This window comes from Lathamus discolor, chromosome 1 (assembly GCF_037157495.1).
Source record: "Lathamus discolor isolate bLatDis1 chromosome 1, bLatDis1.hap1, whole genome shotgun sequence".
In the NCBI taxonomy this organism is placed as follows: Eukaryota; Metazoa; Chordata; class Aves; order Psittaciformes; family Psittacidae; genus Lathamus; species Lathamus discolor.
In genome coordinates, this window is record NC_088884.1 from 108,795,977 (window position 1) to 108,821,780 (window position 25,804).

Here is a 25,804-nt window from a genome sequence, read left to right on the forward strand (position 1 = left end):
TCTTCTCACATAACAAAGTCAGATTGTAGCATTTGTTTTAAAGAGCTCCAACCCCACAGTGCTGAGTGCTGTAGCCGTTTTTACAAACTGTAATATAGGATTGGCCACAATGTGGCAGTTGTGGAAACGTGTGCTTTAGATAATTTGGGCTCTGTGTATTTTAGTCTGTGCAGCTATAGTAAGCATCTACATGTGCTACAAAAGAAGTTTGATCTCCCAGCAATCAAGTATATTGAGAATTTTTTAGATGTTGAATGTTATATTCCTCAGAACAGTTCACTGTGCACTGAGAGGTATGCGTATTAGCAATAGGATTAGATCACTATCCAATTCAGTACATATACTATGTCTAGTTGGAGAAAAGCATCATAGACAACCTTCATTCTTTGATATGATTATCTGCTTTATGTACAGACTGTTAATATTTATATAGAGTTAAGAGTGGTGAGGCAATGGCACAGGTTGCCTAAAGGAGTGGTAAATGTTCTATTCCTGGCAGTGTTTAAGGCCAGGTTGGGTGGGACTTTGACCAACCTGGTCTAGTGTGAGGTATCCCTGCCCACAGCAGGGGGGTTCTAGCTAGATGATTTTAAGATTATTTCTAACCTAAACAATTCCTTGAATCTCAAGAGAAGAGGGAGGATTGGGTTTGGTTCATTTTACCTTTATTTTTTAAACACAATACTAGTTAAGCCAATTTTTTCTGATTCAGTTACAGAAAAGAAGCTCCTCTGTAAAGTGACTGCATAGCATTTTCTCTTCCAACCCTTCCCAGCTATCCTGTTTCCCGAGTCCTTTGCTAGCCCTGCCTGACCAGTGTCCTAGTAGTATGTTAAGAGGCTTGCTGGCCTACAGGCAACCAAACTCACATCTCAGCAAATCTTGGCTGGCAGAAGCTGGATGATGGCGGCTGTTAGTGATCAAGCTTGGTGGAGCTGTGCCTAGGGACAAGGTTCTATGAGCAGCTACAGAAAAACCTTTCAGATCTTCAGCCCGACTGCCAGGCTGGCCACTTTCTGTTCACTATGCATATTTCCGTGTGTATTCTTGCATATGGTCCCATCGTGACCACAGGAACAGTGTAGCAGAAGTTACTATGGGAAGCACCAGTCTTGTTCTAACCCTTCTTTAGTTTGGAAGCAATTCACTTGAGCTTTTGTAAATGTAGTTTGAAGAGATTTGAGCAGACATTGAAGCCATCGATGATGCTAATAAAGCTAACAGAGTATAGGAATTTTATTATGTAAACAAATATGCCATGTTTTCTCAGCCTGTTCTGTTTGAAAACAATTCTGCAGCATCCAGAATACCACAAATACCAGTTAAAATTGGGATTGGTTCCTTCTTGAGTAAGCCGGCACAGCAGTGGAATAGCCTTGCCTAGAACAGGAGGCTTCAGCTAACATAATTTTAGCTGGCTTTCGTCGGTAAGGTCACCTTGAACAATGTATGGAGTGCTGTATTTACTACCGCTCTTACCTGAGCCAAGAGCAACATTATTTTCCCCCAAACTTTCCAGGCAAGGCAAGTGACTGTTGCACTGTTCCCACATGTAATGTTTCTTCCTTGCAAATTCCACGTCTAGAGGTTTTCCTGCATTTATGAGTTAGCATGGCTCGGGGGCATTTGGGGGACTAAGATGGGCAAGCTCCTGACAGAGGTGGTTTTCACACCTTCATTATTGCAGCTACAACAGTGGCCTGTGCAGGAGGACTGCAGACTGAATGGGAAAGACGTTATTTTCAGCAAAGTGATTTCTTTGGTGGTTTGGGGATTTTGGTCTCCCTTCAGCTGCCAAGTAGTGCATTTGTAAAAATGTGATATACAGGCTCCACCAGGCACTTACAGCTCCCAGGTTTTCATGATCTCGGCCATTCAGATGGGTGCTTTTTAGGAGCCCATGACTGTCCAATCTGGAGAGAGCTATTCTGACAGGAGAGGCATTTTGGTTGTGAATCATCAAACCTGGGTGTCATTACAGGAGAGGACAGAGTTAAGGTACGGAGACTAGATGCAGATTAAGGGACCCACGGTACCACATATGGGAAGGCTGAATTTGTGCAATACCAAAATGAATTTGAAAAGTTCGACCAACAATCATCGTTCTGCAGACCATACGTGTGATCAGCTAAGGGGGTCCCAAGGGATGAAGTAGCTATAATTTGATCTTATTTAGGCCAGAAGGAATTTGCTGGTGAAGCAAGTAGCCCTGCCTCACAACAGATTTTTAGTATGACCCAGTTCAGTGGGGTGCTTCATGATACGCCTAGCTTAAAGCATACTCTAATCATTTTATTTGGGAAGGTATGTGCATAAATGCCTTGCTGAATGGGCATAGGAGAAGAAAAAGTGCTGGCAGAAGCAGGATGATTATTCTTTCTTCCTCTTTGCAACCCCTTTGCCGCGTCTCCTACAGCAAAATAAGCAGCACTTGACAAGAATGAAGACAGCAGTGGCTGTACAGGTGAACAAGAATGCCAGAACGTCCAGGCAGTGGTACTGGTACCAGGTGAGATTGTGAGCAGCTGGCCTCAAGTGCTTTGCTCCTTTGTGACGCATGACAAATTCAATCCAGAAGACAGCTCTGTCCAGAGGCTTGAGTGGCTGGTCATGGTGTATCTTGGATAACCTTAGAGCATTTTCCTTATAGCTGAGGAAAAAAGAAGAAACCAATGAGATTTCTCACTGATTCCTGAAACAACCCATTCAGCACCTGCCAGTGTTGAGGAAAGTAGACATCCCTGCTTTTACTTTCATCCGTGTTACTCAAATATATTTGAAACTGGCCCAGTTTACGCTTACCTGCATAAAATTGGATTGTGAACAGTAATAGAGAAAGCCAATCTTTTATAAGGAAATGTTACTCAAAAATATTCCAGATACTCCTTTTAAAAAAATCAGCATGGGAACATTTGCAGCATTTTCTGTTCCGATATAATAGAGTGTTGGGTTTGGCTGGGATAGAGTTAATTTTCCTCATAGTAGCTAGTTCGGGCTATGTGTAGTGATAGGACACGGGGTAATTGTTTTAAACTGGAAGAGGGTAGATTTAGTTGAGATATTAGGAAGACGTTTTTTACTGTGAGGGTGGTAAGGCACCGGCACAGATTTCCCAGAGAAGCTGTGGCTGCCCCATCCCTGACAGTGTTCACGGCCAGGTTGGATGGGGCTTTGAGCAACCTGCTCTAGTGGAAGGTGTCCCTGCCTATGGCAGGGAGTTGGAACTGGATGAGCTTTCAGGTCCCTTCCAACCCAAACCATTCTGTGATTCTATGTTCTAGGTTTGTGCTGGAAACACTGTTGGTAACACAGGTATGTTTTTGTTACTGGTGAGCAGTATTTACAGAGAGTCAAGGGCTTTTCTGCCTCTCACACCACCCTGCCAGTGCGTAGGCTGGGAATGCACGATGAGCTGGGAGGGGACACGGGCAGGACAGCTGACCCCGACTGACCAAAGGGATATTCCATATGTTATGATGTCATGGCCAGCATTAAAACTAAGGGAGAGGTTGGCAGGGGAAGACAGAGCTGCACACACTGGGTTGCATCCGGGTCTTTGGATGCCTGGTCGTCATCCAGGTCATTATAGATCAGTTTCACCATGGTTAATTCCCTCAGATACTGGCTGCCTTCATCAGTGTTTGTCTTTTTGCTTTGGCAATTTTCAGGTTCTTCCTTGAAGGGATACCTGTCCTTCACCTTGACAAAAGTCACAGCCGAAGACTGAGGACTCCTGGCTTTTTTCTAATCCTTTGTCAATGGTCTTATCCTTAGCAAGGGATTCCAGCTGCCAGGCTTCCTTACCCTCCAGTTCCAGACTGATAGGTACGGTGACCTAAGGATATGGGTAGCTCAGGTGCAGAAGAAGGAACTGTGGCTACAGACAGCATAGACATACTATAGCTGTAATTGTCAATGGAGAGAGAGCAGAAAACTGTCTCAAGAGTTGCTCTGGGTTTTCCAAGAGCTTTCTATCAAAGGAATCAGAAAATGTAGTATGAGGAAAATGAAGTTACTGATCTCTGAGAAATGTTGATGCTCAGAAATGAAAGACGGTTTTCATCTGAAACCCAGACTCCAGCTACTCAGTATTTTTGGTTCCCAGAAGGGCCACCAGAACTTCTCACATCAGCAGCCCAAGATTTTAATAACCTCATCCCACTGTAAGGCAAGAACAAAACTCACGTGGAATTGTTAATGACTGTATTCAGTGCATCAACTAAGTCCTGCGTCGTCATTGTGCTGAAATCCAGCCCGACTGCAGCCCCCTTTGCTCTCATGTGAGCTATGTTGTCATGCTGGTCAGCAAACATGGGAATCCCAACCATTGGGATCCCATGGTAGATAGCTTCATAGATCCCATTGGTCCCACCATGAGTAATAAAGGCCTTTGTCAAGGGATGGCCTGGAAGGAGAGACATGTATAACAGCAACTGTGGCAGACTAGATTCACTAGGCTGTGAGCACTGCAAACTACCCAGGCACCTGCACTGCAAGAGAAAGGAACAGCCGTGACCTCTGACTCAGCATCAGAGCTTGCACACTCAGCTTTCACACATGCATGATTATTTTAATGCAGTGTGTGAATCGGCATGTTTTCCAGACTGTCCCAGAGTTACTTTGGCCTGTCTGCTGTTGTGCAGGTACAGCTTCTACATGATACCAGGTTCACAACAGCCCCCTGCTTAGGTCAAGGATTTTGAAGAATGAGCTCTGGAGTTTAACTACCAAATGGACCTCCAGAGTTCATGTCTACTTTCATATTAACTCATGCCTGCAGGTGAATTTTAGTCCTTCCAGACAATTGCCACTGAGCTCCATAAGAAAGGCTTTTGCTTTAGAGATGCATCTGCATAGGTAAGCTCAAGCTACTGCCTTCTTCAGCTACTGCTCAACTTCCTTCACAGCCTGGCTGCATCTGCCATGGTTCTTGTACAGCAACCCATCTTAAGTCAGAAATAGGCTACGAAGTTAAGGCTTCAAGAGCAAACCTCTGCTGTTTAAGCTATAGAACTAGTTGTGGCCACAAGTTTTATGTGATTGGTTTGCCTTGAATAAGCCATTTCAGTGGAAAAACAAGGGAACAGTATTTCGAAGGGCTCATTGCATCCCAGATGGAATTAGTCTCACCAAGCAAGTCATTTTGGGGTATCCAGTCATAAATCCTGGTGTTGGAGCCGAGAGCTTCTGGTTTGCTTCCTTTGTACCGCCAGAGGACCTTGAACAAAGAAAGAAGAAGATAAATGCTGTGCATGTGACATGCCCTTCTGTATTATTACATGTAATATAGGGCTTTATCTCCAACCCATGTACCTTTTCCCAGTAATTGAAATAGCTCTGGCTCCAGTTTAGCTCTTTGATTAGTTACTATCTGCTTATAAAAATCACGTAGAGAGATTTTTGTATTTTGGCCTATGGACGCACCTCCATGTGATTTGGTTCAGAGAAGGGGCAACACCAGAACTGCCCGTGAGCTGACTCAGCAGTCTGCCCCTCTGCAGAGCCCAGCTTCCCAAGTGTGGCATGTGCGGCAGAGACACAGGTAAAAAACAGGCCAGTCCAAACGTAAAAGGCTTGCTGAAAGCAAGAGGGGTAACTAAAAGCAAGGCGAGCTGGTTTAGACTTGAAAGGAAATTCACCTTTTGTGGAAGCTGGCTGAGGGCTCTGGCAATGAGGTTGCTTTTTTCAGCAGTTAGGTTGTAGACCATTGACCCAAGAGAGAATACCACAATGCCGTGTTTTCCTGAGCTCTGAACAAATTCTTCCATTTCCTAGGAGAGGAAGAACACATACGAAGAGTAGTTACGCACTGCAGATGAAACAGTTTTCTGTGAACAGGGGACATAACCTTTTTAGCTTATCAAGATGATGGTGGTGCGTAAGCACCTCTGGCTACACAAGGGCATTACAAAGAGAGATCTGGCCCTGTGCAGAACAGTTTCTGCCCAAGAAGGTGCAGGACAAGTTGAGACATGCGACAAAGCTTTGTCTTCTTGAAAGTGAGTCAAGCAGTTTCAGGACACCTTTCTTTCAGAACACAAGCAGTAGGAATGGATCCTGGCACTGGTGTGAGAGGGCTGCACCAGTGACACCTTCCCTAGCATAGTCAGTCACGATTCTGGATTTTCCTGGAACAAGTACTGTGCATTTCATAGCTCTGCAGGAAGGGACAGTGCTGAAAACTGACAGGACTTTCCAGCACCCCGATGAGATCATTGAGTCACTGTTACTGTGAGCCAGCCAGTTCTCTATTTTTTGCAATACAGCACATGCTGCTAAATGGATTTTCTAGAAATCAAACCAATAGGTTTTCCGGTTCCTTTTTATACTTAGTGTCATGTGAAATGGAGCAATAACATCCAAAAGAGAATGGTTATCAATCTTCCCCAATTCAACCTCTGCTACAGGGAAGTAGGAAGGGAGTTCCAGATTTCACCAGAGTACTGCCATTCACAGCAGAGTGTAGGCTGAAGAGGCCGAGTATTTTACTTACTTTAAGATGTCTTAAACTAAGCAACAGTAGAACAGTGTTTATCACTCTGCAAGTCTGGACTCCGTTTTGTCTAAATAATCTGTCCTGTCACAGTGCCTTTCTGAATCAGGTATGCCAGTGTTACTGTAGGCTGCAAGTCTGTGTCTTAGAATTAAATCTTACACTTACTACTGTGAGGTAGTACCTGTTTTTCCTAAAGCAAACACTGTATTCCCTCCTGCTGATCTCAGCTATCTTCTTTGAAGACAGCAGGCTGTCATCGCAGCCCTCAGTTTGCACAAGTACGAACAGATTGCTAAATAGCTGCATGCTTGCCGTTGGCAGCAGAGCGCCTTCTTTAGGAATGAGCTTCCCCAGAATATGGCTTGCACAGTTGATAAGAGAGAGAAACAACCAGCCAGTGGCAGAACAAAGCTGGGCACCTTTGGTAAGGGCTTTGCAGGCTGGCACTGAAGTCCTCCAACGAACTCGAAGTTGGGCAGGAAAGGGCGTGGAAATTCAAAATCCCAGTAAGTCCTGATTAACCATATCTCTGCTTTCCCCATCGTCTCACACAGCGTTGTGGGCCTCCCTGTAAAGAAGGTACAAAGGGCTTACAACACGCATGGCAGCGGTCTTGTTTGCTGTAGATTGTGCAAAGGAGCCTTACCTTTTCTTTGGGCACTCCCAGTCAGTGGAGTCTATCAGGTCACGCATGCAAGGACAAATCTAGACCTATCCCTTGTCTTGTCCTGTCCTGTGCTCAGCCTTGGCAGGATTCCATGAGCAAGGCAGTACAATCATTAGAAGTATTTTGAACCTTCAGAATGAATGTAGAGCAGTACAAGAGCAAGTAGGAAGCATTTAGTTCCTGTGACAGTGCAGTTCTTGTAGCACTGAAAGACTTTGTTATCTGTGCTTGGAATAAAAGCGCATTTTGGGGAATAGAAAAATCACAGAAAATTTAGTTCTGAATGAAAAATAGATGAATTACAAAGGGATGATCACCAGCCAGGCAGGAGGAAAGCTCCTACAGGTCTGTGGCATTTTTCAAATGGTGACTCAGTCAGTGGCTGCTCAGGGTACAGTCATACTACTAATTACTACTGGTTACTCAATAACATTACTACTACAGGTGTATCTATCCCTAGTTCTTGTAGGGGCTGGGTCAGCTCCTTCTGACACATACTGGGAAAATTTAGCCAAATCCATAGATGTTTTTTCAATGTCTTTTTATGCAAAATCCAATGTCTTCAGAAACTGATCTACAGAAAAAAAAATCCAGTGCCTAAAGTAGTTTTATAACTTCCCGTTTGGAAACATCTATATTCTCAGGTACATGTGGCAAGTCGGATTTGCAGTATTTTCCCCACAAAGGGGAGGTGGAGAGTAAAAGGGTTACAAGTGTTGGTAAATGATTGTCTAAAGCCTAATGCAAGCAGGAACCAAGCAAACCAAGCAGCAAGAAAAAATCTCTCTATCTGTAGAGTGTCTTCTTCTTATGCTACGTGATCAGCGTTATAATTTACCCCAGTAATTTCAAAATGGTTTTTTAGGTAAAGAACAATGAGTCAGTTACGAAGTTACTGGGGTGAAAATGAAGCCTGCCTTTACAAGTACAATGATATAAGGTTGTAATTACATCTTGTGCGGTGTTAGAAAAATAACAATCAGGGGAAAAGGGGCTAGTTTGCAGAGCACAGAGGTTTTCTTGGGAAACACACGAAGAGGTTAAAGGGCAGCAGAATAGATGGCCTTGTGCCTGCTGTTCACTCCTTATCTGCCTAAATACAGATATTCTGTGCAAGATTCGAAGTCCATTGAACAAAAGGTCTCCTTAGTAGACTTTGAATCAAGCCTGAGTTGTATGAGGTTGGAACAAAAATTTCATTGATTTGTCTAGTTTCAGGAGACTATTTCACAATCTGAATGGTGAAAGAAAGGGAAAGGTGACAGTTCTTCGCATTTAGTATTGGAGAAAATGAACTCATGCTTAGTGCCCTGTACTACACAGGATTCAAAATGATACCTGCAGACATAATGCAGTGAGAGCAAAGGGTGCTTTTTTTTGCTCTGCAGTTGTTCAGAGACAGACAGTGTTCCTCGTTACAACAGGGTTAACTCCATCCCTCTGTTGTCAATGGAGCTGCTTCCAGTGCCTCACAGTTAGGAACAATTTTGTCCTCCAGCCTTTACCTACTGCCCCCTTAATTGTGAAAGTGCCACTCATCAGGATGAGAAGGCAACAACAGTCCTCTGAAAGCACTAAAATGGGAATACATCTCACTGCAAGAGCTCACCAGCACTATCATCATTGGCAAAGATCAGTACTAACGTGGTCTAAAGACCCTCAAGAGGAACTAGGGCAAAACTCTAGTAGTGTCTGTTAGACTAGACAAGACATAAAAGGGAAAGCCTCCATGTGACTGGAACAGGATTACCGTCTCTGCTGGCCACTGAGAAAAAGAGTATTTTGAGACAACAGCACTGAGGCACCAGACATTCAAAAGGCACAGCCTATGCAAGAGGAGAAACCACTCAACAACTGGCTTACCCAAGACGTTACTGTAGTACCCATCTCATTCATCTCCCCACAGCTCCAAGAAAAAGAAATCCACGTACAAGTAAAAGAGGAAGTTCTTTAGTCTTTCCGTGAAGGACATACGATCTGTCAGCCCACTTGTGCTAGCGGGCACATAAGAAGGTGGGGATGGGAGCCCACCGCACAGCCGCTCTACCACATTCCCATCAGAGAAGCGGAAGCTGTAGACAAAAGGGATTGCTAGGATTTCTGCTACGAGCTCCCCACATATAGACAGGGGGTCAGCAATCAGGACATCAAAACTGGCCTGCTGCAGCTTTGCTATCAGTTGAGTGTTTGTCACAAAGGTATGACAGGTCTGCTTCAACATATTGTTAAAGACCTCCTGGTCTTTTTTCATCCTCCACATGAATTCCCAGGGTGAGAGGTTAGAGACCTCATTCATCCAGAAATTGAGGAAGTCATCCATGAGATCATCCAGGTCCTTCTGGGTAAAGGGGACTTGCAGGACCTCAAAGGTGAAGGGGGAGGAGGTGTCTTCATAGTTGATGAGCAGATTGCTTGAGGCCACCAGCACAGTCACTTCATGACCCTGGAGAACAAGCTTTTCCAGCAGCACTTTTATATTGATCCAGTGACTTGCATCGGTGGGCCAGACCACCACCTTACCACAATAGCCAGTGCTCCAGCAGCATGCGTAGGCCCAGAGCAGCCAGGGGAACCTTGGCCCCGTCATCTCAGTGATCCATGTACGACTCCAGTCTGATTAAGCTGGAAGGAGTTCACTGCCACAGTGTGCAAACACTTAAGAGCCAGCCAATAAAACTGACAACCACTTGGTGCCAAGCTTGGCCAGAGGGCAAGCCAGCCATGGGAGGGTGGGGAGAGCAGCAAATCTCATTCTGGAGCCTCCTGCAGAGCCACAGCCGATCTTGAAATAACAGCAACTCCTGTTTCTGCTTACTCACTTGTTGCCTCTCACTCCCCCACAGTAGGAGGGGAGAAGGAAGAGCAAAAGTTGCAAAACTCATGGTTTGCGATAGGGACTGCTTAATAAACAAACAGAAAAAAAAACCCTAAGAAAAACTGGCAATTCAGAAAGAGCAATTGCTGACACCAGCTCACCACCCAGCATGTCGCTGAGCAGCCCTGGCAAACTCCCCCTTCCACCCCCAAGCTGTCTTTGCTGAGTACAACATCATGTGCCATGGGATCTCTCTTTGATCAATTGTCAGCCTAGATTTGCTTCTTTGCCCTGGAAGAACCAAGCTACCTGTAAAGCTGGTTACAGTTTTTTTCTTCTCACTTACTAGGCGCAAAATGCCCTGCAGTGATTCACATCTAGCCCGCAGTTCTGTCTTCTCTGTAACCAGATGTTGTGGATACATAACACTGCCACTGGAAGGGCACAGTCCTCGTAGAGATGAGTCCACGGCCAGGCCACCACAGGAGGCAAACAGAAGTAGGTAAGGAGCACAGGTTTTGCTCACCTTCCTGCTTAGGTATCTTCTCCTGGGAGGATGCTGCAAACTGGCATCAGTGTATCTGTATCATGTAGTCCAGGATAGAGAGTGCCAAGACAAGAGACCTGAGTTCTCCTTTTGACTGTATCCTGTGGATGTAGTGGAGATGCTTGCATGCTTGGTGCTACTAATGTGTTCAAGGAAAAGAACAAGCAGCCTCTTTCCTGAGCAGAGGGTGAATGAGGCTCAGACTGCGTCTAAAGAGGGCCTGAGCACTCCTCCAGGAGCTCAGCACAATGATGTGACCTTCCCTGACTGGACTGACAGTGGAGCAAGCAGTCTTTCATCATGCCTCAACCTCACCTCTTGAAAAAGCCTTTAGGTAGCTCTAGGAAAGCAGCTAGAATAATAAGAACTCTGAAGAAGATTTTCCAAGGCAAAAGAGAAGGTGCTTGCATGCACTGCAGGAGCTGGGGCATTGCCCCATTTCTGTGCGATGCTTGCCTCTTCCTTTCACACCTCTTTCAGGACTAGATACGCTCCAGATCAAAGCATATCCCGGTAGAGAACAGCTAGGCTAACACAGCTAACAAAACAGGAATTACGCATAAGAGTGTTAAATGCTAACCCCCACATTTAGCAATAAAAAAGACAACTCGAAATTCAAGCAGCCCTGAGGCTTACGCAGCAGGAGGTTGGCAAACCGTGCTTCTGCCAGCACACGGTTTCCTCTTCTCTGCCAAACATGATAAGCAACACATAAACACGCAGCTAGCTACTCTAATAGTAGGATGTCTTAACAAATCAGCTGCCCACCTCCAACGCATGTATACTTGCCCTATTTCCTTTTAAGCATTACAATAACCAGAGCAGAAATGTGACAATAATTATGCAACCATTATATAAAAAAGAAAAATATCTATAAAGAAATAAAACTGTATTTTAATAGTTTCTTTAGACACTTTCAAGAAAGCAAAGAACTCTCTGCTGGGGGCCTTCTATCACTGCAAACGGGGGCTCATCTGCTCTCCCAGTCCTTTCAAGGACTGGAGGAGGCCGTTATCTCTCATTTTGAGATAAGCTAGCAAACAAGAACGGTGCTAGGAGAAAAAAGGCAGTGTTGTATAGCTTTCCAAACCCGTTTTTTATTTCTACTTCCAAAGGTTTCATTCCCTACTAGTGTTTGGTGGGTATATAGTATTATTTCACTGTTCTTAAGTGTCTGTCATGATTCATCTATGAATACGACTGAGGAGCTGTGTTTCAAGTGGCTTTAGAACCATACCTATATGAACTCATCTGTACTAGTGTCAGCAGGTCAGGATTAGAGGTAATGTTTGTACTTGCCTGGAATGTTTGACTTGACTTGGGAATTTTGGAGGACAGAGAGTGTGTCCAGGGCTGCTTTGCTTCCAATTTGTGCCTTAACCTCTCAGCTCTGGGTATTTACCCTTGTACATACAGCAGATGTAATTTCTGGAAGTAAAAGCAGCCTTACCTAACACATCAGTGTAGTATTGATCCCAGCCTCCCCAGAGAAGGAAATGATACGTAAAATCCTGAGCAGTGTAGGAGAAGATGTTCTTTAGCCTTTCCAGGAAGGACATCCTATCTGCTAGGTTGCTTAGGGTGGCTGGTACATAGGAGGGAGGTGCTGGGAGCATCCCACAAAGCCGCTCCACTGTGTTGCCCATCGAGAACCGGATGGTGTACATGAAGGGGATACCCAGCTTCTCAGCAATCAGCTCTCCGCTGGGTAGCAGTGGGTCTATCAAGACGACATCGAAGTTGGATGCCCTCAGTCTCTGCATCAGTGCCTTATTCTTCAGGACTCTGTCACAAATGGCTTTGGTTAAGTTCTCCATCTTGTACAGTATTTGAGCCGTCCTGTAAAGACTTTCCCAGATGGGTAGCTGTCTCTCCTCATAAAACCAAAAATAGAAACCTTCTTCCAGCATGGCAGCCATCTCCTTTTTGGTGATCGGCGCCTCAATCACCTCAAAGTGGAAGGGCGAGGTCTGTGTGGCGTTGAGGATGAGGAAGCACGAAGGCAGCAGCACAGTCACCTCGTGGCCCCGGACCACAAGCTCGTCGAGTATGTACTCCATGTTCAGCCAGTGGCTGTTGTCAGCCGGCCAGACCAACACCTTCCCTCCAGACCCATAGCCCAGGACAGCCAGCAGCCACAGCACGGCCACCTCCTTCCCAGCCATAGCCTGCTCTGCACGGCAATGCCCCACAAGGAGCAGCTGTGCTGCCAGGCTGGGCTGGGTGTGCGTGACAGTGCCGTGCCCGGGCGGGCAGGCAGCCAAGGTTGCCGGTGGGAAGTCCTGCGTGGATAACGGCCTGGTTTCCTGCGTTAAACTGTGACAGGGACCAGCTGGCACCATCTAGTGGTAAATGGCTCTCTGGAGCTGTACAATGTGCTTCCGCTGGAGCAGAAGGGAGACCTCTCAGCCCTCAGGGGCAAAACCCAGTGTGGACTGTGGCCTGTTGGTTATTCTAGCCCTCCTGCCTGTCTAACTACAGCCTCTATGCTGTTTGTTTGCTAGAAGAGGTGACTTTTCCATTCTTCTGTCTCTTTGAAGCACAGCTGGGATGCACCAAAGATGTTCACCCTCTGTGTGGGCACCCTGCTCCTTTATAAAGCAAATGAGCATCCTTTCATAGTGCCTTGTCTCTTCAAGGCACGCATCACAAGCAGAAAAAGATGGTGGGCTGCACCCCTGGCACTTAGTGCCAGCAATACACTATGAGTTGAACCAGAAAATCTGTTAAGCAGTTTTATTTATGGTCACCCTTCTGATGTGCAATTAAGAAATCCTGTAAGTCCTCTTCACTGTGCTAAAAATTATCACCACTGGGCTTCTCTGCAGCTCTGTTACACAATGGCTTCCTGCAGTTGTTGAGCAAGGCTTTTGCTGCAGCTTCCATAAAGCAGCCTAAAGCATCTTTTCCCAGGTGAAAACGAGGGTGGTGGAAGCAGCTGAGCTGTGAGCAGCCAACCTGAGACACCTTGTCTGCTGTGCATATAACAACAGTTTCGTGTACTCGAGGTGTACAGTCCCGCAGCGTACAGGTACTTGCAGGCAATTGAACCCTGAGGGGTTTACAGTGCTCTTTGTCAGGACCTTAATGAGAGGTCACTAAAAATGGCGTGTTGATCACATGTGTTTAATACCTAAATACACATCTTTTTCTACATAGTCCCTCGAAACAGCCCAGAAGAAAAGCCTGCAGGGAAAGACTTGCTGCTTTCACTGTTTGCTTGTGGGCAGAGGCTATGTTTTAACAAAACTTGTTTTGTGCAAAGAGGATTGGTTTCATGTGACCAGTGACGTACGTGAAGTCTCTACTCAAAAGCCACAATGGCTTTCAGCGTTGTTACTGATGGCGACGGGGTTGTCTTGTAGTTTACCAGCTCCCCTCTCCTTGTTACGATATTCTGGATTAGGAAAACAGCTCTGTACCTGGATGTGTAGGCAGTTGTTGGAGGGGGGGATTGTGTAAGCTGCACAGGCTTGCTGGGGGCCCTAAATGCTGTGGAAGTTGCTTCAATCTCCACATTAAAAATCATTATGGCAAAAGCAAAATCCATCAATGGGTATTACCACCGATTGCTGTCTCAATGCATGGCATAGCACAGCACAGCACCCTGACAGGGGAGCAGGTGAAACTGCTGGACCCTGGTGGCTCCTTCTCTTTTCCACATAGGCACATAATGACAAACTGCTTGCTGACCTCTCCCAGACTTTGTGGCCCTGCCAGGTTCGTAGCTCTGCAGCTCTTAACGAAGAGGCTGTGATATAATGAGCAGTAAAGCAACAGGAGACTTACCTAAGATCTTGCTATAGTAGGTGTCCCAGTGTCCCCAGTAGCTCTGAAAAACGAAGTCTTGCCAGTGGTAAGACAAGATGTTTTTTATCCTCTCACCAAAGGACATGTTGTCGGTGAGCTCGGACAGGGCTGCAGGTGCATAGGACGGTGGTGCTGGCATCTTGCCACAGTGCCTCTCCACGGTGAAGGCTGGGGAGAAGCGCAGCGAGTACACGAAGGGGATGGACAGCTTGAGAGCCAGGAGGTCCCCGCAGAGGGTGACCGGGTCTGACAGCAGCAGGTCATAGCCGGACCCCTGCAGGTGGGCCATCAACTCGTGGTTGGTTAGCACTGCGTCGCACATCAGCCTGTTCATCTCGTGCCAGTTCTTGAACTGCTTCCCCACCTCCCTGTAAAACTTCCAGAAGTTCAGGATGGTTGGCCTGTTGTTCAGCCACAGTGCCACTGACTCCTCAATCATGGTCTCGATGGTGTCCGTCTTGAAGGGCACATTATAGACCTCAAACTTCTCCACGGCATCATCACTGGATTTAATGAAGAGGGAAGCGTTGGACACCAGGACAGTGACGCTGTGCCCACGGCGGATGAGCTCCTCTGTAACTGTCTTCATATTCAGCCAGTGGCTGCCTTCTGTTGGCCAGACCAGCACATTCCCACAGAAGACAGGCCCTAGAAGAGCAACCTGGAAAAGGAGCAGCTGGAGGGATTTCTTAGAGCTGATGGCTTCTGTGGCCATGGCAAGGCAAAAGGGCCAAGTATCCCGGGAATGTTTCCCTTCCAGTTGGGAGTGCTGTACCGCTGTGCTGTGTTTGGTGCCTCTTCACTAGCAAAAGCAGGAGTTTGCTGTTGCACAGGTGAGGCCTTTAAAACCCACGTTTGGTCTCAGGTCTGAAACGACAGAAGAGGATGTTTGGTGATTCACTTCTGCCTTTCTGCCTTCTATCCTGGCAGAAAGGACAGAAACCTGCCAGTATCCCTGCTTAGCAGGGTGACAGCAATCCTCACTGCTGTCAAAGGTCTGCTCTCAAGCTACTCCCTCTGCAAAGGATGAATTTAAGCCTCTTTTTAAATCTACCCTTTGTAGTTTCTCTGAGGAATCCTTGTCATAAAAGCAAACAACAGAGGATCTCTTCTATGTAATTACTGTTTCATTAAATGCTGGCAGGTTTACTGTAAGTATTAGTGAGTAAGTGGCACTACTGATAACGCTGGAGAAACACTGAGATTTGCAGGAGAATATATGATCAGGTGTCGTGGTTTAAACTCAGCCATGCAGCCTCTCTCTCACTCCAGCCCTTCCAACCCCCCCCCAACAACCCTGCCCCCCCCCCCCCCCCCACTCCCAGAGGGATGGGGAGGGGAATTGAAAGAGTGTAACTCCCACAGGTTGAGATAAGAACAGCCCAGTAACTAAGGTACAACACAAACCACTGCTGCTGCCACCAATAATAATAATGATAAGGGAAATAACAAGGGAAAAGAATACAACCGCTCACCACCTGCGGACTGATAGCCAGCCTGTCTCCAGCAGTGATCCAAGACTTCCAAGTAACTGCCCCCAGTTTATATAGTGGGCATGACGTGCTGTGGTATGGAATACCTCTTTGGCTAGTTTGGGTCAGGTGTCCTGTTCTGCTTCCTCCCGGCGTCCCCTCCTCCCTGGCAGAGCATGAAACTCACAAAGTCCTTGCTCAGAGTAAACATGGCTTAGCAACAACTAAAACCGTCGGTGTTATCAGTGCTGTTCCCAATCCAAAAGTCAAACCCACAGCACTGCACCAGCTACTAAGAAGGAGAAAACCGACTGCTACTGCTGAACCCAGGGCAGTATCCACCCCTTATTCCATACCACTCATGTCATGCTCAGATCCCACATTTTCAACATACCATCTCTTTTATCTCATATATATATATACATACATACACACACACACACACACACAGAGATCATTTCTTAGTGCATGGACCAATCCCTATAATGCTGCTGATTCCATTTGGTCCATGATGTCAGGTTCCATCCCTCGTAACAGCCTTTCAGAGCAGGAGAGGCTGTGTGCAGTGTTGGATCATTGCCTGCTGATGCTGATCGTTCCTTTGCTGCAGAATTCATCTGGTTCATTCTCTGTTGGGATGATGGTTGCAGGGAAGTCAGGGCCGGTTGCTGGGGACCTGGAGACATCTGGTTGGTGGGCTATAAAAGTATTACATAGCAGGCAACAGCATACAATTGAGTTCATTGGCTGTTTCCCCTAAAATCAAATCCCCTTGAGGTATACATCGGCCTTCCCCATCTTCCCGCATTACTCACCAAGTATATCTGGGTCCCTGAGCAAAAGCAATCCCACAAGTGGGTTTGCCTTTACCTGAAGCAGGAATAACCCAGACTGTCTTCCCCAGCAAATTCCTTATGTGCTCCACAGGAACTTTGTCCCCCTCTACAATATGTAAAAGTTCCGACTGGGCTGGGCCATCCCTGTTGGCAGATCCTCTGGTGTTGACGAACCAGGTGGCCTTTGGTAAGTGTGTATCCCAATGCTTGAAAGTTCCCCCACCCATTGCTCTCAGTGTGGTTTTTAACAGCCCACGGTACCGTTCGATTTTCCCAGAGGCTGGTGCATGGTAGGGGATGTGATATACCCACCCAATGCCATGCTCTTTGGCCCAAGTGTCTATAAGGCTATTCCAGAAATTAGTCCCATTGTCTGACTCAATTCTCTCTGGGGTGCCGTGTCGCCACAAAATCTGTTTCTCAAGGCCCAGGATAGTGTTCCGGGCAGTGGCGTGGGGCACAGCGTATGTTTCCAGCCACCCTGTAGTTGCTTCCACCATGGTAAGCTCATGGCACTTGCCTTGGCGGGTTGGTGGGAGTGTGATATAGTCAATCTGCCAGACCTCCCATATTTGTACTTCAGCCATCGTCCTCCATACCAGAGAGGCTTTAATCGTTTGGCTTGTTTAATTGCAGCACATGTTTCACACTCATGAATAACCTGGGCAATAGTGTCCATTGCTAAGTCCACCCCTCGGTCAGGAGCCCATCTCTATGTTGCATCTCTGCCCTGATGGCCTGAAGTGTCATGGGCCCACCGGGCCAAAAATTGTTCACCCTCCCCTTCAGCAGGTTCTGCAGCTTGTCACTGGGGACTCCATACTGCTGCCTTCCATCTCCGACTCTTCCAAAGCATTGGAGGGGCCCAGTGGACTACATACTTGCCCATGCTGTCCCACACACCTTGCCACACGTGACTGTCCAGCCTTGGGGAAAATCTCTTGGTGGTCTAACCTATATTGTAGTCTAACCCTAGAAAAGACCCAAACCTGACTCAGCTTAACTTTAGAGATCAGACAAAATGGTCATGGATAAAACACACTCTGTATGAGTGCCAACAGGCTGATCCCCATCACAGTCAGCAGGCAGGTCTCAAGGGTACCCAAACGCCATTCAAACCCTTCAGAACCCTCAAACGATGCTGCTGTACTTGTCCCTGGGGCTGATGTAGCTGCTGTGCTTGGAGCTGGAGTAGCTGCGCTGTCTGCTGCGGTAGGAGTTTGAGTAGCTGCTGTACTTGTTGCAGGGGTGTGTGGGAATGTCTCCCTCATAGGCTGACCACCCGAGGAGGGGAAAAAAGATGTGCAATTGCTATACACTTCTATTATATACGTCCCAAAGTATAGAGGTGGTGACCACACTGGGAATGCAAGCCAGATCAGTTTCATGTCCAATGCTTCTATTGTATTACAAGTTATTACAATAAAGTACATCCCAGAGGGATGGGGAGGAGAATCGAAAGAATGTAACTCCCACGGGTTGAGATAAGAACAGTCCAGTAACTAAGGTACAACACAAACCAGTACTGCTGCCACCAATAATAATAATGATAAGGGAAATAAGGGAAGAGAATACAACCGCTCACCACCTGTCGACTGATAGCCAGCCTGTCTCAAGCAGTGATCTATCCCTTCTGGGTAACTGCCCCTAGTTCTGCCTCCTGGGCATGATGTGCTGTGGTATGGAATACCTCTTTGGCTAGTTTGAGTCAGGTATCCTTCTCTGCTTCCTGATGGTTTCTCCTCCTCCCTGGCAGAGCATGAGGCTCACAGAGTCCTTGGTCAGTGTAAACATTACTGAGCAGCAACTAAAAACATCGGTGTTATCAGTGCTGTTCCCAGGCTGAAAGTCAAAACCACAGCACTGCACCAGCTACTAAGAAGGAAAAAAATGACCAGTGCCTCACCACCCTCACAGTGAAGAATTTCTTCCTTACGTGTAACCTGAACTTCCCCTGAATGCTGGACAGAATTCCCCCCACACCACCCCCCCAGGAGTTACAGCCAGGCTTACGGATAAGGCAAGGAGGGGATTTTAACCTGGGAAAGAAAATAAACATAGCTGTCCTTTCATCACAGCACGACTATGACATGAGAGTAGATGACTTTCTTCGCCGCACACAAGCAGTTGTCAGTGGACGGAGAAGCAGGCCTCGGGAGAGGGACCGAGAGCGGGAACGGGACCGTCCTAGAGATAACAGAAGAGACAGAGAACGCGACAGAGGTCGGGATCGCGAAAGGGAGCGAGAGAGGATTTGTGACCGGGACAGAGACAGAGGTGAAAGAGGTAGATACCGAAGATAATCTATCTGGAACCAGTGCTCACTTGAACCAAAAATGCTTGTATTTTTTTGTGTGTTTACAAGTAGTACCTTTTATTTTCAGCTGTCTACTTAAAGTTCATTGTGTAGAAGGATTTATAATGACCCTCTCTATTCCAAGCATGCAGTGAACTGTGAACTGGAAAAACCCAAATCGGCCAAAAATAAAACATGCAAAGCTGACACTCAACTTCACGTTTCTGTTGGAGCAGAATGGGAAACAGCTGAGAATGTAGATACTGGTTAATTCTCAATAAGTGTTTGCGGAAGATCAACGGACAGCACGCTGATTAATGTAATCAGAAACTGACCTTTCTTCACTTCAGAGCACTGCCTTTTATAGCTTCCAAGCTTGGTCCCGCGCTTAAGCTTTATAATGATTGGTTTCTACACACAATGCAAAGACAGCTGATTGGTTCCTTCTTCAGCATCCGGGAGCAACGCTAGCTGATTGGTTACTTCTTCAGCATCTGGGAGTTGTTTCCCTCCTGCAGAACTTCCGCATACTTCCACAGCTTTGCCCTGAAGTAACCTGTGAACTAGGCCGTTAATCCTTACTACAAACTCTAACCAATGGCAAGAGTCCTGGATCGCTCACATGCACATTGTTTGTTAAAGAGCCCTCAACAAGTGTTCATCTACTTGGTGACTTTATGGTTTTGAATACCGATGGATAACTGCCTTTGTTTTTCTCCTTTTTCATCTGCTTTGATGTTTTCTTCCTGTGTTTTCACATCGTTCAGTGGGAGAATGCTGCTATCAAGTATGCAAATATTGAAGTATGATTTTTAGTATTTTTTTTGACTGTATGGCAGTGTTGTAGCAGCCTTTCCCCCCCCCCCCTCCACCCCATTTTTTAACCCTATCTGTAAAGTCAAGTGTTTTTTCAGTCTTCAGTAATGAAAGCAATATTAAGAAGACACTATGGATACCTAATTTTTAACGTTTTTAAAAACTCTTCCTGTGTTCAGTAACACTTTGGTCAATTCTCTTGTCTAGTCTCCTTCCCAAGTGTGCACATTGCTTGGAATGTTCACAGCCTGCCTGTGTGGAACCAGAAAATATTGCTGTATTCTACATTGCTACAATTTTTTTTATATAAAAAATAAATTGGTAACTATTGAAATGATTCAAACTCCAGATCGAGTTTCTTGGTCTTTGAACTTTGCCAGCTTTCATAGATTCTGGCAGCTCTAGGAAAGTATTTGTCTTCAAAAATAGATAGTAGGTTCTTGTGAAAAGTGAAGGTGAAGCCTGAATTTAGGTAAAGAATTGACGAAGTAAAAGGTAATTGATTTTCTGTTTCCACAATGAAGTAGTCAACAGCTCGTGCAGCTAATCAGAGTTAAGGCCATGCACGTTCAACTTAATCAAATGATCCTCAAGAACTTAATGAAATGATCCTCAAGCTATTGAGGGGCTTTCCTTGGCCATAATCATACCTATCTCCGAGGAGCGTGTTAGTCGTGCAAGATCCACACTCTCCCTGTGCCTTCTTTATAGAATCATAGAACAGTTAGGGCTGGAAAGGACCTCAAGATCATCTAGTTCCAACCCCCCTGCCATGGGCAGGGACACCTCACGAATTGCTGAGGTGAGTGGCTCGAGAGAGGACGCCTTTAACACCGGAGCTGGAGAGAGATCAGCGTCCAGGAGCCTCAACTCACAGCGGCCAGAGCCACCGAGGGAGCTTCCAGCCCTCGACAGGGCCTGCTCAGGAGCCGGCAGCTCCGCGGACGTGAGCAGGGACTCACAGGGGGCGGAGCCAGGAGGGGCGGCACCAGCCCTGAGGGGGTAAAAACCTGCCCCAGGGAGCGCAAGTGAGCAGGAGTGAGGCAGTTTGCGCGGGCAGGTGAGCGTCTGCTGTATGGGCAGGGCCGGGTCGGGTCGGGTCTGGGGGCTCTGCTCTGGCTGCCCCTGCGGTGCCAGCCTAGGCACCCAGACAGAGCCGATGAGAGGGGAGGCTGCAGGGCAGAGCTCGGAGGGTAGAGGGTGCCTGCACTGGGCTTGTGAGGGAAAGGAGCACGATGGGCAGGGCTGCACTCGGTGCGCCCTGGTGGAGGCCCTCCTGCAGCAGGTGGCTGAGCTGCGGAATGCTATTAGCGGGCTTCAAGATGTCGGGGTAGCTGAGAGGAAGTGGGGCTGCTTGCTCCAGCCCCATACTGTGCGGGGGCCTCAAGCTTCCCCTCCAGCTCATGAAGGAAAGAAGGAGGCCACCAACCCGGAAAATTGGGAATTGGTGACAAAGAAAAATAACAAAAGAAGGAGGAAAAGGACAACTAAAGGCAAGGGGCTTCCTCCTAAATCTGTTGTCCCCACGCAGAACCACTTTGCTGTCCTGCAGGAGACTAACCAGGAAACACACTTGCACCACAAACAGCCGGATTATGCACATTTAAAGATCTCTACTGGTGCTACAAAGAAAAAGCGGCGGGTCGTAGGAATAGAACAGAATAGTTAGGGTTGGAAAGGACCTCAAGATCATCTAGTTCCAACCCCCCTGCCATGGGCAGGGACACCTCACACTAAACCATCCCACACAAGGCTTCATCCAACCTGGCCTTGAACACTGCCAGGGATGGAGCACTCACAACCCCCGTGGGCAACCCATTCCAGTGCCTCACCAACCTCACAGGAAAGAATTTCCTCCTTATATCCAATCTAAACTTCCCCTGTTTAAGTTTTAACCCGTTACCCCTTGTCCTGTCACTACAGTCCCTGACGAAGAGTCCCTCCCCAGCATCCCTATAGGCCCCCTTCAGATACTGGAAGGCTGCTATGAGGTCCCCACGCAGCCTTCTCTTCTCCAGGCTGAACAGCCCCAACTTCCTCAGCCTGTCTTCATACGGGAGGTGCTCCAAGCCCCTGATCATCCTTGTGGCCCTCCTCTGGACTTGTTCCAACAGTTCCATGTCCTTTTTATGTTGAGGACACCAGAACTGCACACAGTACTCCAGGTGAGGTCTCACAAGAGCAGAGTAGAGGGGCAGGATGACCTCTTTTGACCTGCTGGTCACGCTCCTTTTGATGCAGCCCAGGATACGGTTGGCTTTCTGGGCTGCGAGCGCACACTGAAGCCAGCCCATGTTCACTTTCTCATCGACCTGCACCCCCAAGTCCTTCTCTGCAGGGCCGCTCTGAATCTCTTCTTTGCCCAGTCTGTAGCTGTGCCTGGGATTGCTCCGACCCAGGTGTAGGACCTTGCACTTGTCATGGGTGAACTTCATGAGGTTGGCATCAGCCCACCTCACAAGCGTGTCAAGGTCCCTCTGGATGGCATCCCTTCCCTCCAGCATATCAATCGGACCACACAGCTTGGTGTCATCGGCAAACTTGCTGAGGGCGCACTCAATCCCACTGTCCATGTCAGCGATGAAGATGTTAAACAAGACCGGTCCCAACACCGATCCCTGAGGGACACCACTCGTTACCGGTCTCCAGCTGGACATCGAGCCATTGACCACAACTCTTTGTGTGCGGCCATCCAGCCAGTTCTTTATCCACCGAGTGGTCCATCCATCAAATTGATATCTCTCCAATTTAGAGAGAAGGATGTCGTGTGGGACAGTGTCAAACGCTTTGCACAAGTCCAGGTAGATGACATCAACTGCTTTACCCTTGTCCATCAATTCTGTAGCCCCATCATAGAAGGCCACCAAATTGGTCAGGCAGGATTTCCCCTTAGTGAAGCCATGCTGGCTGTCACCAAGCACCTTGTTGTTTTCCATGTGCCTTAGCATGCTGTCCAGGAGAATGTGCTCCAAGATTTTGCCAGGCACAGAGGTGAGACTGACTGGTCTGTAATTCCCCGGGTCTTCCATTTTCCCCTTCCTGAAAATGGGGGTTATATTTCCCCTTTTCCAGTCGTCGGGAACTTCACCTGACTGCCATGATTTTTCAAATACGATGGCCAGTGGCTTAGCAACTTCATTCGCCAGCTCCTTCAGGACCCGCGGATGGATTCCATCAGGTCCCACGGACTTGTGCGCGTTCAGATTTTGAAGATGGTCTCAAACCAGATCCTCTCCTACAGTGGGCCCAAGGTCTTCATTCTCACAGTCCCTGCGTCTGCCTTCTAAGACCTGGGTGGTGCAGTCAGAGCCTTTGCCAGTGAAGACCGAGGCAAAGAAGTCATTCAGAACCTCAGCCTTCTCCAAATCCTGTGTAGCCAGTTCTCCCGAAAGCTTCCTCAGGGGGCCTATGTTGTCCCTACTCTGCCAGCCACTCCTAGGCTGCCCTGGAGCGTCACATTTCCAACGACCCCTTCCCTGTTGGTGAGCACAAGGTCAAGCATGGCACCTCTCCTTGTCGGCTCCTCTGTTACTTGCAGAAGGAAGTTGTCTTCCACACAATCGAGGAACCTCCTGGATTGCTTGTGCCGTGCAGTGCCATCGTTCCAACAGATGTCAGGGTGGCTGAAATCCCCCATGAGAACAAGGGCCTGTGAGCGCGAGGCTTTTCCTATCTGTCTGTAGCGTGCTTCATCCACAGGTTCTCCTTGATCAGGCGGCCTGTAACAGATCCCCACAGTAATGTCTCCCATGGCTGTTTTCGCTTTAACCCTGACCCACAAACTCTCTGTAAACTGCTCACCTGTCCCCAGAGTTCCATACTCTCCAGCCTATCCCTAACATAAAGGGCAACTCCCCCTCCCCGCCTGCCAGGGCTGTCTTTTCTAAAGAGCCTGTAACCCTCCATTCCAACACTCCAGTCATAGGAGCCGTCCCACCATGTTTCTGTGATGCCTATTATATCATACCCCTGTAGATGTGCACACATCTCTAATTCCTCTTGTTTGTTCCCCATGCTACGGGTGTTTGTATAGAGGCATCTGAGCTGTGCTCCAATTGAAGCCGACTCGTTGGCTGGAGCAGCCGGAATGTATGTACATTGTTCTGAGCATTTATTATAGGTGCTGGCAACTGACTGGGTGTGTTGGGATGGAATGATGCCCCCTTCCCCCAACACATCTAGTTTAAAGCCTTCTTGACCAGTCTGGGTAGCCTCCTACCAAAACTGTTCTTCCCCTTCTTTACCAGAGCAGCTCCACCAGCCCCCAGTAGACCTGGCGTACTAACTTCAGTCCTGTGTTCAAGACACCCAAACCCCTGACTATGACACCACCCTTTTAACCATTTATTAACCTGGCCAATCCTCCTAGCTTTTTCTTGGTCCTCCCCTATGTCCTGGAGAATTGACGAAAAGACTATCTGAGCACCAGAGCCCCTAACCAGCTCTCCCAGGGCTCTGTAGTCTTTCTTTATGGTCCCCAGTCTACTACTATCTATATCCCTAGCACCCGCATGGATCACCAGGAGCAGGTAATAGTCCGTGGAACTTACTAGAGCAGGCAGCCTCTCTGTAACATCCCTGATCCGTGCTCCCAGTAGGCAGCACACCTCCCTCGAGACAGGGTCAGGCCGACAGACGAGTGCTTCCATCCCTTTCAAAGTAGGGAAGGGCTCGTTGAGAATGTGGTACTCCAGGGCAGCCTTGGATGCAGCGATCACGAGATGGTCGAATTTTAGATCCCCAGGACAGCGAGAAGAGTGTGTAGCAAGCTCACTGCCCTGGACTTCAAAAGAGCAGACTTTGGCCTCTTCAGGAGCCTGCTTAGTAAGGTTCCATGGGATATAGCCCTGGAGGGCAGGGGGGCCCAAGACTGTTGGTTTATATTCAAGGATCACCTACTACAAGCTCAGGAGTGCTGCATTCCAATTAGAAGGAAGTGCAGCAGAAGGGCCAGGAGACCTCCTTGGATAGATAAGGAGCTGCTGAGGAAAATTCAAAGGAAAAAAGAGGCTTATAAAAACTGGAAGCAAGGACAGGAGGCCTGGGTAGAGTACAGGGATGTGGTCCAGGAATCTAGGGACCAGGTTAGGATTAAATCTAGCCAGGGATGTTAAGGATAACAGGAAGGGATTCTACAGGTACGTAGCAAACAAAAAACAGAGTAGGGACAACACAGGCATAGACATATATTATGTCTAGTTGGAGAAATGCATCATAGACAACCTTCATTCTTTGATATGATTATCTGCTTTATGTACAGACTGTTAATATTTATATAGAGTTAAGAGTGGTGAGGCAATGGCACAGGTTGCCTAAAGGAGTGGTAAATGTTCTATTCCTGGCAGTGTTTAAGGCCAGGTTGGGTGGGACTTTGACCAACCTGGTCTAGTGTGAGGTATCCCTGCCCACAGCAGGGGGGTTCTAGCTAGATGATTTTAAGATTATTTCTAACCTAAACAATTCCTTGAATCTCAAGAGAAGAGGGAGGATTGGGTTTGGTTCATTTTACCTTTATTTTTTAAACACAATACTAGTTAAGCCAATTTTTTCTGATTCAGTTACAGAAAAGAAGCTCCTCTGTAAAGTGACTGCATAGCATTTTCTCTTCCAACCCTTCCCAGCTATCCTGTTTCCCGAGTCCTTTGCTAGCCCTGCCTGACCAGTGTCCTAGTAGTATGTTAAGAGGCTTGCTGGCCTACAGGCAACCAAACTCACATCTCAGCAAATCTTGGCTGGCAGAAGCTGGATGATGGCGGCTGTTAGTGATCAAGCTTGGTGGAGCTGTGCCTAGGGACAAGGTTCTATGAGCAGCTACAGAAAAACCTTTCAGATCTTCAGCCCGACTGCCAGGCTGGCCACTTTCTGTTCACTATGCATATTTCCGTGTGTATTCTTGCATATGGTCCCATCGTGACCACAGGAACAGTGTAGCAGAAGTTACTATGGGAAGCACCAGTCTTGTTCTAACCCTTCTTTAGTTTGGAAGCAATTCACTTGAGCTTTTGTAAATGTAGTTTGAAGAGATTTGAGCAGACATTGAAGCCATCGA

The 25,804-nt window shown here is 47.3% G+C and overlaps 2 protein-coding genes and 1 long non-coding RNA gene across 7 annotated transcripts in view; 2 read left to right on the forward strand and 1 right to left on the reverse strand.

Annotated features, from left to right (window-relative positions):
* YTHDC1 (YTH N6-methyladenosine RNA binding protein C1) overlaps nt 1-10,374 on the forward strand; it is a 32,777-nt gene extending 22,403 nt beyond the window's left edge. For both annotated transcript variants that reach the window (XM_065689847.1, XM_065689861.1), the window contains one exon: nt 10,328-10,374. In XM_065689847.1, coding sequence (XP_065545919.1) covers nt 10,328-10,359 — 32 coding nt within the window. In that variant the 3' untranslated portion in view covers nt 10,360-10,374. The remainder of the gene's footprint in view (nt 1-10,327) is intronic.
* LOC136019550 (UDP-glucuronosyltransferase 2A2-like) lies at nt 1,204-15,894 on the reverse strand. Of its 4 annotated transcripts, XM_065689893.1 has the most exons (8): nt 15,814-15,894; nt 14,311-15,202; nt 11,976-12,598; nt 6,916-7,064; nt 5,640-5,771; nt 5,131-5,218; nt 4,186-4,405; nt 1,204-2,650 (listed from the first exon to the last, which is right to left on the reverse strand). In XM_065689893.1, the coding sequence occupies exons 2-8, from the start codon at nt 15,048-15,050 to the stop codon at nt 2,371-2,373; spliced, it is 2,232 nt and encodes a 743-aa protein (XP_065545965.1). In that variant the 5' UTR covers nt 15,051-15,202; nt 15,814-15,894; the 3' UTR covers nt 1,204-2,370. The 4 variants fall into 4 exon arrangements, with proteins under 4 accessions (XP_065545965.1, XP_065545950.1, XP_065545953.1 ...); XM_065689878.1 differs by lacking the exon at nt 11,976-12,598 and having other exon boundaries at nt 14,315-15,202; nt 15,814-15,885; XM_065689881.1 differs by lacking the exon at nt 11,976-12,598 and having other exon boundaries at nt 14,315-15,202; nt 15,811-15,851.
* Nucleotides 15,895-18,286: 2,392 nt separating this feature from the next.
* On the forward strand, nt 18,287-20,092 carry LOC136019599 (uncharacterized). Its single transcript, XR_010614972.1, has 2 exons — nt 18,287-18,929; nt 19,028-20,092. It is a non-coding gene; the product is annotated as an uncharacterized LOC136019599 (long non-coding RNA).
* Nucleotides 20,093-25,804: the final 5,712 nt, after the last annotated feature.

Excerpts from the sequence above, each read along its gene's own strand:
- LOC136019550 (XM_065689893.1), bottom strand. The coding sequence starts at position 15,050 with ATGGCCACAGAAGCCATCAGCTCTAAGAAATCCCTCCAGCTGCTCCTT. Across the intron at positions 7,065-11,975 it reads ATACTACACTGATGTGTTAG|GGAGGCCCACAACGCTGTGT; the intron begins GTAAGGCTGCTT and ends CCTTCTTTACAG. Across the intron at positions 2,651-4,185 it reads ACAGTCATTAACAATTCCAC|CTATAAGGAAAATGCTCTAA; the intron begins GTGAGTTTTGTT and ends TTTTTTCCTCAG.